At 46.9% G+C, this 9790-nt stretch overlaps 1 protein-coding gene across 1 annotated transcript; it reads right to left on the bottom strand.

Annotated features, from left to right (window-relative positions):
- Positions 1–488: 488 nt before the first annotated feature.
- LOC139474051 (uncharacterized) lies at positions 489–1567 on the bottom strand. Its single transcript, XM_071256911.1, has 2 exons — positions 1553–1567; positions 489–1214 (listed from the first exon to the last, which is right to left on the bottom strand). Exons 1-2 carry the CDS (start codon positions 1565–1567, stop codon positions 489–491), a joined length of 741 nt encoding a protein of 246 aa, XP_071113012.1.
- Positions 1568–9790: the final 8223 nt, after the last annotated feature.

Below are 9790 nucleotides of genomic sequence, written 5' to 3'. Positions count from 1 at the left end.
GTGTTTCTTCCAGATAAAACGTTAACAACCAACACAACATGAGGAACATCAATCAGAGGGACGATGTTGTTGCTTGGTCCGTCCGGAGAGCGTTAATCGTATTAAGGCACTGAGGCGTGGCCTCTGATTGATCGACAACCCAAGCTTCTCATTGGTCAGATTTCCATCCGTTTTTTTTCTGTAGATGTCCATGTCGATTCAGTTTCGATTCGTTGTAATGAAATATTTAAAGAAAGTCGTCTTTGTACCCAAAGGGGAGTGTGTCTACAGGCAGCCCTGTGTTTTCATGGTAGACGAGACGTCGCTTGTCGTACACGGTACGATAGTCTTTTTGGGTGGGTCGGGTCACAAGAGCGTTTTCATGCCAAGGTCCTTTACGAATGATGTGATGAGGGTAATCCAAACTGATTTTCTACCCCTCTTTCCCAGTATCAGGCCTTTAATGGTGTCAAAGTTGAGATGTTGTTTCTGTAATTCAAAGTGAACCCTCACACTTTGCAGGTCGTGCGCGTTCCATCGGGTCTGGGGTTCATTAACTCATAGCCATAGTTTTGGGGGCCTCCTGACACAAACGTCTTGATAGTGTTTCTGTCCAGTTCATCCGTAAACTCACCCAACGAATGGCCCAGCTCTGGATTCACGTTGTGGGGTCGATGAATGTAAATGACGCTGTCCGTGTAAAAGTACAAGACCCTGCGACCCACCAGGGCAAGGGTCTCGTACATCTTGAGACGTGCTTGGGCGGTGACCCAAGCAGCGATGGCAACATTGAAATGAGAATGAGGGGTTTGGAATTCTTTCGTCTGGGTATTGGTCACTTCCACCATGTGTTCATTGACAACAGTAACATCCTTGATGGTATTGCGTTCATCCCTCCACAAGGTAAAGTACTTTACAGGATCGTTCATATAGATGTTCTGAGTGTAGTCTAACTGTTGTCCAAACTTGCCCCAGAGCGAATTCAGTTGCATCTTGACAATGGTGCGATGTCCTGGATTTTTTTCGATGCGGTCCTTGTCCAACCCAATGCCTTCTTTGTCATAGATCGCCTGGATGTAAGCGTTGTGATCCGTACATCCCTCAGTGTATCCGCTGGCTTCGAGCTTCTCCTTGAAATGACGATTGATATAAGTGTCAAAGAGTCCTACTTGCTGGGCGTCGGGGTCATGATGTGCAAAGGTGTCAAAATGCCAACCGTCGTAGATCTGAAGCACCTGGTAGTCATACTTCTTCACGGCTTCATGGAGTTCTACGGTAGCGTACGTACCCACCTATGACCTCCCTTCGTCCGTGTGCTTGCAGGGGGAGTCTAGGACACGTATGGGACACGTATGGCACAACGGACAGAGCATTTTGCCACCCGATCTGTAAGGCAGTAGCGGATGGTAGAGTCGTTCCGTGGTTAGGACACGGCATTGGATCAGCCCTTTCAGTTCAAACACCATGTCCACAGGGGGTTGATGGAGAAGGGTCGGGTGTCCCGTGGGAAATGCTCCGGTCTTACAAATGTATGGATAAAGGGAACAAATATCGATATACTTCATGGTTTCACCTTCTTGGGCTTCATTGCATAATCGCGTTGCATTGGTTCATCCTCCATAGAAGGCGTCGTGAGGGTTGAGCGGCCCAGGGACATGGATACAGTGGGGACCCTGCAAGAAAGATCGCAGAGCCGAGTCCTCCTGTTGCATTTTTGTAAACTCGTGCTCCCACAGGGTGATGATCCATTTCACTTCAGGGTGTTGACTCAAGAGACTCAGGCGGTAGCGGGTGTCAGTATAACGTGCTCCCAATGACGTGGCCAGGATGGGATGAGGTTCTCCACGTAGTGTCTTGTGACAGGCCTGGCACACATGCCAGAAACAGCCCAGGAATTCGTAGATGGTGCCTGTCGCTGGATCGTAGCCATCCAAACTGTACCGATGTTGACCCTCTCCACACGTGAACTCTTTTTCACCACCATTCCTGGCGTGCTGGAGGTGCAGATGGGGGTCCGTTTCCATCAGATATCTCAGCCAGTGCATACAGGCCTGGGAATAATTTCTCTTGGGTTGGTAGCCTTGAGGTGGAAGAATGGCGATGGTATTGGTTTTCAGGTCGTGTTTTCGGAAGGATTTCATGGTGAACGCAGCAGCTGTCATCACTTCTACAAAGGGATCCATGCAAACCTAGTTGATGGCATTCTCGGAAGTCAGCACATCCCCGTCTCAAAATGTTCACATCGCTCTGGCAGTAGGCTAAAAGTTCTCCTTGTAAGTCAAACAAGGCTCCTTCTTGCACTTTTCTGGAGGAAGACTGTGCGTTCTGCGGGAGACATGCCATCGGGATCGTACATGATGGCTGGTGGATAGGGGCCTCTGTAGGTCTGGTTGGTTCTAGTATTGAAAAAGTGCGGAAAGTACCCTTTCTTCAGTTCTTTCAGCCCTAAGCTCTTTGGAAATGCTTTCAGTGGGTAAGGTATGAAATTTAATCTGTCTTCAAAACACAACCGTCCTAGGGTGACCTGCAAAATTTGTTGGCCATTTCGAATCTTGGTGGGGAGTTTCACCAGGAGAGGGTACAGACCCTTCAGGATCAAGTGTAAATCATAGGATCGTGCATTATGTGCCACCACATTCTTTGTCCTCTTTGTCTTCTTTGTCTTCCCCTTTTCCTCCTCCAACGGGGTGGGCGTGTCCACATCAATGGCATCTTCCCCCTCCACCTCTTCCGTCTCCTCCTGCTGGGGTGATGAATGTTGTTGACGTTTTGAAGAGTGGTTTCTTGAGAGGGTTCCATCCCGTTTTCTTTTCCCAAGGTGTGCTGTTGTCCCCTTGCGTGCGCTGTCCTCCTTTTCCTCTTGGTTCTCCATGGTCCTCAGTATGGTGACCTCACTTTAGTTGCTGGTGATATATAGCCCAATTTTATCTATTGTATTGTTATGAATTGTCATATTTTATGGTTCTGTACTAGTTTTAAACATATATCTGTGATAATCTAGTTGTTTTACTGTCCTTCGTCGACAGAATTTTATACACTTTACATATGTATTGTTGGGGGTCAAATTTTATCTCGTCACGATATGGCTGCAATACTGCCGATGTGACGTTAAATATTAACTCACTCACTCACTCACTCCTCTTGGTTCTTCTTCTTCTTGGGTTTTTCAGCTAGCTTGATCAACCACACACACACATCATGTCGCGTGGTGGGACCTTGAAACATGATCTCACGGCTGGGACCATACCCTTCTTCTCTCCATGGACAGTGTTCGCACAAGTCCTTGCTCACTTCACTGATACATTGTCCACATCCTAACTGCACCACACACAAATTTGGAATGTGTTCCCCCGTGTCTTGCATGCATTCAAAATCATAGAAGACGTATTGGATGTTGTCTCGTATGTGATGTTGTTCCCCTTCCCCCTCTACCCCCTTCTGCTCCTCTTGCTCCCCCTCCTCATCCTCGTTTTCTTCACAGAGGGGCGTCATGTAACAACGATGGTCTGGAGTCATAGGTTCTCGGCACACCAAGCAGGGATGTTCTTAATCTGAGCACTCTTGGTGAACCATGGGGGTCTCCAAGATACGGACCAGCTGAAAACAGGTCGGACACCTGTGTATCGATTGACAGGCGCTGGGTTTTCCTTCTGACGGTGACTGGAGATGTTGGGTGTAACACTGTTGATTTGAGAACCAGCGTTGACATGTCAAGCAAGGGATCCCGTTCTCTTCCTTGGGTCCACAATAACTAACGTGGAGGCAGCGGTGGCAGCGGTATTGCTTGGTGCAGCGATGGTTTTCGGAATGATCGTAACGTTGGTCGCAGCGTTCGCAATAATAGTTAGATGCATAAAAAGCTGTCATGGAAGTGATGACATCGTAGTGCTGATCTTGATGATATAAATGCAACACGGTTTGCGTGGGGTGGAGCCTCATCACACTTGTACAACAGTCTCTGGTCCAGCTCTTGACTGTAGACTTTCAGTTGATAATTCAGGTGGGCCAAGGTGCGTCCCACGCGTGCTAGGTCATCTAGGCCCTGACAGGGACCTTCAGGCAGGCCAAGACGTCAAAACAAGTCCCATGCCTGTATGCCTTGAATGTCAACGCGATTCGTTCTGGTCAGTCTCTTTCGCTGGGTTTCCCACTCTTGGTTCAGAGTATGGGGCTTCTGGGCATAATGCTGTGCAACCACCAGGGCCCGTGCCAAACAGGATTGATCTTCGTTCTTGATCCATACAATACCCCTTTTGCGTGTTAAAAAGGTTTCAAGTCCAATCATGTGTTTCAGATGGTGGCCACTGCCCGATCCTAGCCTGTCCGGATCTGCTATGTGTACTCAAGTCAGAACCATGGTGGCATCGATGTTCAGGTCTTTGTTGGACTGTTGGACTTTTTCCAAGGCATGCAAAATATCTAGCCCATGGAGATCTTCAAAGCGACGAAAGGGAATCCGTATGGGGGTGTTCAAAGCGGGATGATTGATATCTAGACCAATACGATCTCCCTTCTTACCTGACATCTGTTGATAAAAGTCATCGATCACTCTGTTTTAGAAAACTGAGGTGCAGGCATGGCACTGGCGTGGTCCAATCAGCATGTTGCGTTCTGGACCAACCAGGAAGCAGCGAATTTCGATCCGGTTCTTCTCCTATAAAACAAGAGAACAACCATTCGAGTGGGTCAGTGTCACTTGTAAAAAAGAAAATCATCATCGCATCAAGAATGGCTGAAACAAAGAAGAGTTGTACGACGACGCGTGACAGAGACGTGGTGACGGATAGTGCAGATACTCGTGGATGGTGGACTAAGAGTATGGATGCTGAGGATGGTATGTCACCACTAAGTGACATGCCATCGCCCTATTATCTATGCTTTGAAAAAGAAGGATCGCTTCGTTTGAGACGTGGCCAACGCAAATGAATCAGACTGCTGAAGAGATGGCCTATGCAGGCTTTGTCTACACTCAGGGTTCCGATGGCGTGTACTGTTTCCAATGTGGTGTGCGGCTGAGACGATGGGCGTCCCACGACGATCCTTGGGTGGAACACCACAAGTGGTCCCCACACTGTGACTGCCTCAGACTAACCGGTCTGGTGAAACACAAGAAGAAGTTACAGCTACACTATCTCTGCGAGGAGAATGTGAATCAGAGGAACACGAATGGTGTAGCACGACCGGCTGTCTAGGAGGACGTTTCACGTTTCCTGTGTTCCTGTTCAAGTTCGCGTTAAAAAAAAATATTTTCTTTTCTTTGTTGGACCCACAAGTTGTGCCACGTAGGGCACCCAGATGACATACCCGGATGTCATACCCAGATGGCATCAAGTACCGCTTCGATAATCCTTGTCTTGTCATAAGCTTGGACATGATGATTCTTCTTTGACAGTTGCAGAAAAGTTTTTCTTCCCCAAAACGGCCTTTTTCAGGGCCACCCATCTCACCCAAAAGACAACTTTCATCCTTTGCTTTGCCAACCCAAACAACAACAATCCAAAACAAAGAACCCACACCCTCCCCCTAGACCTCTTGGAGGCACACGCCTACGCGTGACACCACCTTGGTACATCTCTAAATAAAAATAAATATATATATATATAAATAGAAACACGTAGTACACCACGTCAAAAATCACGAGTGTATTAAAACACGTGTGACAGTACGCCTGTCGACCTACACGAGTGCCAACACCTCGGTATCATTAAATAATAATAATTATAATATGGATCAATGTCTGTTTGAATACACACACACATGACACTACGTTTGCATGAAGACACGAGTGAAACACTACGTTCACATCGCGACACGAAGTACATAACGTGTGCAAACGTCACGTATGTCTATCCATCTCTATCCATCTAAATACTAAATAAATGTTTGTAGTCACACACACACACACACACACACACACACACACACACACACACACACACACAGAGGACACCGCGTTTTGCATAAAGACACGCATGAAACACCACGTGTGCCTGGCAACACGAATGACAGCACGCTTGACAACCTACACGAATGCCAGCACCTTGGTATAATTAATAATAATAACAATCCTATGGATCAACGTCAACGTCTGTTTGAAGACACACACACATGACATCCCGATTTGCATGGGGTGACACAACGTACATCACGTACGCATTCCCACATCACGTTCATGCCTACCTATGACGTTCCACCTTTAGCGTTCAGACGACCGTCTACCTAAAAATATCAAGACTACCCAAGAAAAAAAAAACGGATCGAAATCTGACCAGTCAGAAGCTTGGGTTGTCCATCAATCAGAGGCTGCGCTCGGGCCATGCTGGGCTCTGATTGGTCGAACCGGGGCTGTGCTTTCTCTCCCATGGTAAAATCCATTTCCTATGGAAAAGAAAGACAGGGGTCGGTCCGTTTTGGAAAACCGAGGTGCTGGCCAGGCACCGGAACGAACCAATCGGAGCTGCTGCCTGGCGAACCAACCAGGAAGCAGGGTATCAGTGCCTCTCCTATAAAACAAGAGAACAACCATTCGAGTGAATCAGTGTCACTTGTAAAAAAAAAAAGAAAGAAAATTATCAGCAGCAGCAGCAAGAACATGGAAGAAAACTGGGATTTGGAGATCGTCTCAGTGACACAGCCTTTGCCACTGTGCAAAGGGTACCACTCGGAGTTGAAGAAGGAAGAAACATCACCAGCATTGTCTCCTCCATGGCAATGCGGCAGGTGCCAAGGGTGCCTGCCAGTGTATGCCCTTGGTACAAGTACACGGGATGACACTTTCCAGTGCGTGTATGAAGGACACCTACATGCGGCCACTATGTCACAGAAGTAGGTGGCCTGTAAGACGTCAGATTACAGCCCACCCGTGCCTTGTACCATTGCGTGTACGTATACGTGCATGTGAAGAAGTAATCTTCTTCAAAACGGCCCTTTTTCAGGGTCACCCATCTCTCCCGAGAGAACGCTTTCATCCTTTGCTTTGACAACCCTCAAACCCAAACAAAGAACCCGCCTCCTCCTCCCTCCCTCCCTCCCTTCACCACCACCTCCCTTCACCACCCCCACCACCACTTCTATTTTTAGAACAACACTGTCGATTTTGTTCACCTTTTACGACCGCTTCTCTGGGTTTTTCCCCTTCCCTCCTCCTCCTCCCTCGAAAACGGATGCGACGCCCTCTTGGAGGTGCGCGCGCCACGGAAAACGGATGCGCCGCAACTCTTGGAGGCGCGCACCATCGGAAACGGATGCGACGCCCTCTTGGAGGCGCACGACTCCGGAAACGGTTGGGCAACCCTCTTGGAGGTGCGCAAGCCACCGGAAACGGATGCGACGCCATTTCGGGGGGCGCACGCCATCGGAAACGGATGGGCCGCCATCTTGGATCCGCGGGCAGGACGCATCATGCCCTGCGCAGGTTACGTGACTTGGAAGTGACTACGCTATGTCCACTCAATTTTGTATACTTGGTGTTTAATCTGCTATGTGTGATTGATGTTGAGTACTCCCTATGAACTTATGTCACCATATCAAATTGATATTTTATTTCCCTTCTGAATTGTTCGGGGCGGTAGGGTAGACTTGTGGTTAAGGCGTTCGTTCGTCACGCCGAAGACCCGTGTTCGATTCCCCACATGGGTACAATGTGTGAACCCCATTTCTGGGGCCCTCCAAGGTGATATTGTTGGAATATTGCTAAAGCGGCGTATAACCACACTCACTCACTCAATCGTAATTGTTTAAATGTCTTTGGAAATACAAAAAAAAAGCTTTTTGGACATATTTCCTTTTTATATTGCTAAACATATACAGGTCAAGTACAAGCAAATGATATCGGGTTATTCCGTTTATTTCATGAAAGAAGAGTGTTATTATGGTTCAGTGTCTGATGTTGAAAATAAGTCAGCAAAGAGCTGGAGTCACAAGAGACTAATTACACTGAACAATGAACAATATCTTAAATATAGCTGAGGGTGCCACAAAGAGTCGGTACAACCCTTTGGGCCGTGGGTGAGAGGTCTCCTTGGTTTAGAATAACAAAAGGAATATTATTGGTTGTTGATACACAATGGGGTGTGCCCTACGGTTAATGAATGGCTTGACAGAAGGGAATTCTTAATCCTGTTGGACTGGCACTTATCTTGTTGATATATTTACTGGGTGCTTGGAAAGAGATTATGATATCACAATCGACGAGCAAATTGCCTTGAACTATTTGATTTAAGTATATCTGCCATCGCCTATATCAGAATAGCACTGAGCAAATACTTCCATTTAGACCCACTAAGATTTAGCCTCCACACAAGCTCGTCGATTGTGATATCATAATCTATTTCCAAGCACCCACTAAATATATCAACAAGATTAGTGCCAGTCCAACAGGATTAGGTATTCCCTTTTGTCAAGCCATGCATTAACCGTAGGGCACACACCATTGTGTATCAACAACCAATACTATTCCTTTTGTTATTCTAAACCAAGGAGACGTCTATACTACTATGTAGATATAACTTCTTGTCATTTGGGAGATGGGTTCTTGTTAGCTTAGGCTAGTATCTTTCTAAAAGCAATAACTGAAACTACTGCATTTTTCCTGGATCCTAATATATATTACCTGCTGTTCTGTAACTATATGAAAACTTAATATACATATTACACCATGATAGTATTTCAGGATTGGTATATATCTTGATATAGTGTATGTTGGAGTCTAGTGCTTGATGCAGTATCTGTTGGAGTCTGGGGCTTCATGTTGTGTATGTTGGAGTCTAGGGCTTCGTGTAATGTCTGTTGGAGTCTAGTGCTTCGTGTAGTGTCTGTTGGAGTTTAGTGCTTCGTGTAGTGTCTGTTGGAGTCTAGTGCTTCGTGTAGTGTCTGTTGGAGTCTAGGGCATCGTGTAATGTCTGTTGGAGTCTAGCGCTTCGTGTAGTGTCTGTTGGAGTTTAGGGCTTCGTGTAGCGCCTACTGGAGTATAGTGCGCCATGCAGTGTCTGCTGGAGTCTAGTGCGTCATGCAGTGCCTGCTGGAGTGCACTGCTTCATGTAGTGTTTGCTGGAGTCTACCGGTTTGTGTAGTGTCTGTTGGAGTGTACTGCTCCATGAAGCGTCTGTTGGAGTCTTGTGCTTCGTGTAATGTCTGTTGGAGTCTAGTGCTTCGTGCAGTGTCTGTTGGAGTTTGGGGCTTCGTGTAGTGTCTACTGGAGTATAGTGCGTCATGCAGTGTCTGCTGGAGTCTAGTGCGTCATGCAGTGTCTGCTGGAGTCTAGTGCGTCATGCAGTGCCTGCTGGAGTGCACTGCTTCATGTAGTGTTTGCTGGAGTCTACCGGTTCGTGTAGTGTCTGTTGGAGTGTACTGCTCCATGAAGTGTCTGTTGGAGTCTAGTGCTTCATGAATTGTCGGCTTGAGTGTACTGCTTCATGTAGTGTCTGCTGGTGTCTACAGGTTCGTGTAGAGTCTGTTGGAGTGTACTGCTCCATGAGGTGTCTGTTGGAGTCTAGTGCTTCGTGTAGTGTGTGTTGGATAGTGTACTGCTCCATGAAGTGTCTGTTGGAGTCTACTGCCCCATGAAGTGTCTGCTGGAGTCTAGTGCTTCATGTAGTGTATGATGGAGTCTTCTTCTCCTTGAAGTGTCTGTTGGAGTCTGCTATTGCTTCATGAACTATCCCATTTAAATTTACTATTGCAATATGATGTATCCCATTTAAATTTACTATTGCTTCATGAAGTTTCTGTTTGAGTCTACTGCTTGATACAGTGCCTGTTGGAGTGTAGTTTCATGTTAGTGCCCAGTGCTTTATGAAGTGTCTGCTGGAGT

The sequence above is a fragment of the Haliotis cracherodii genome, unplaced genomic scaffold (assembly GCF_022045235.1).
Source record: "Haliotis cracherodii isolate W230 unplaced genomic scaffold, xgHalCrac1.p SCAF_3, whole genome shotgun sequence".
Taxonomy (NCBI): Eukaryota; Metazoa; Mollusca; class Gastropoda; order Lepetellida; family Haliotidae; genus Haliotis; species Haliotis cracherodii.
This window is presented reverse-complemented; position numbering and strand designations above follow the sequence as displayed.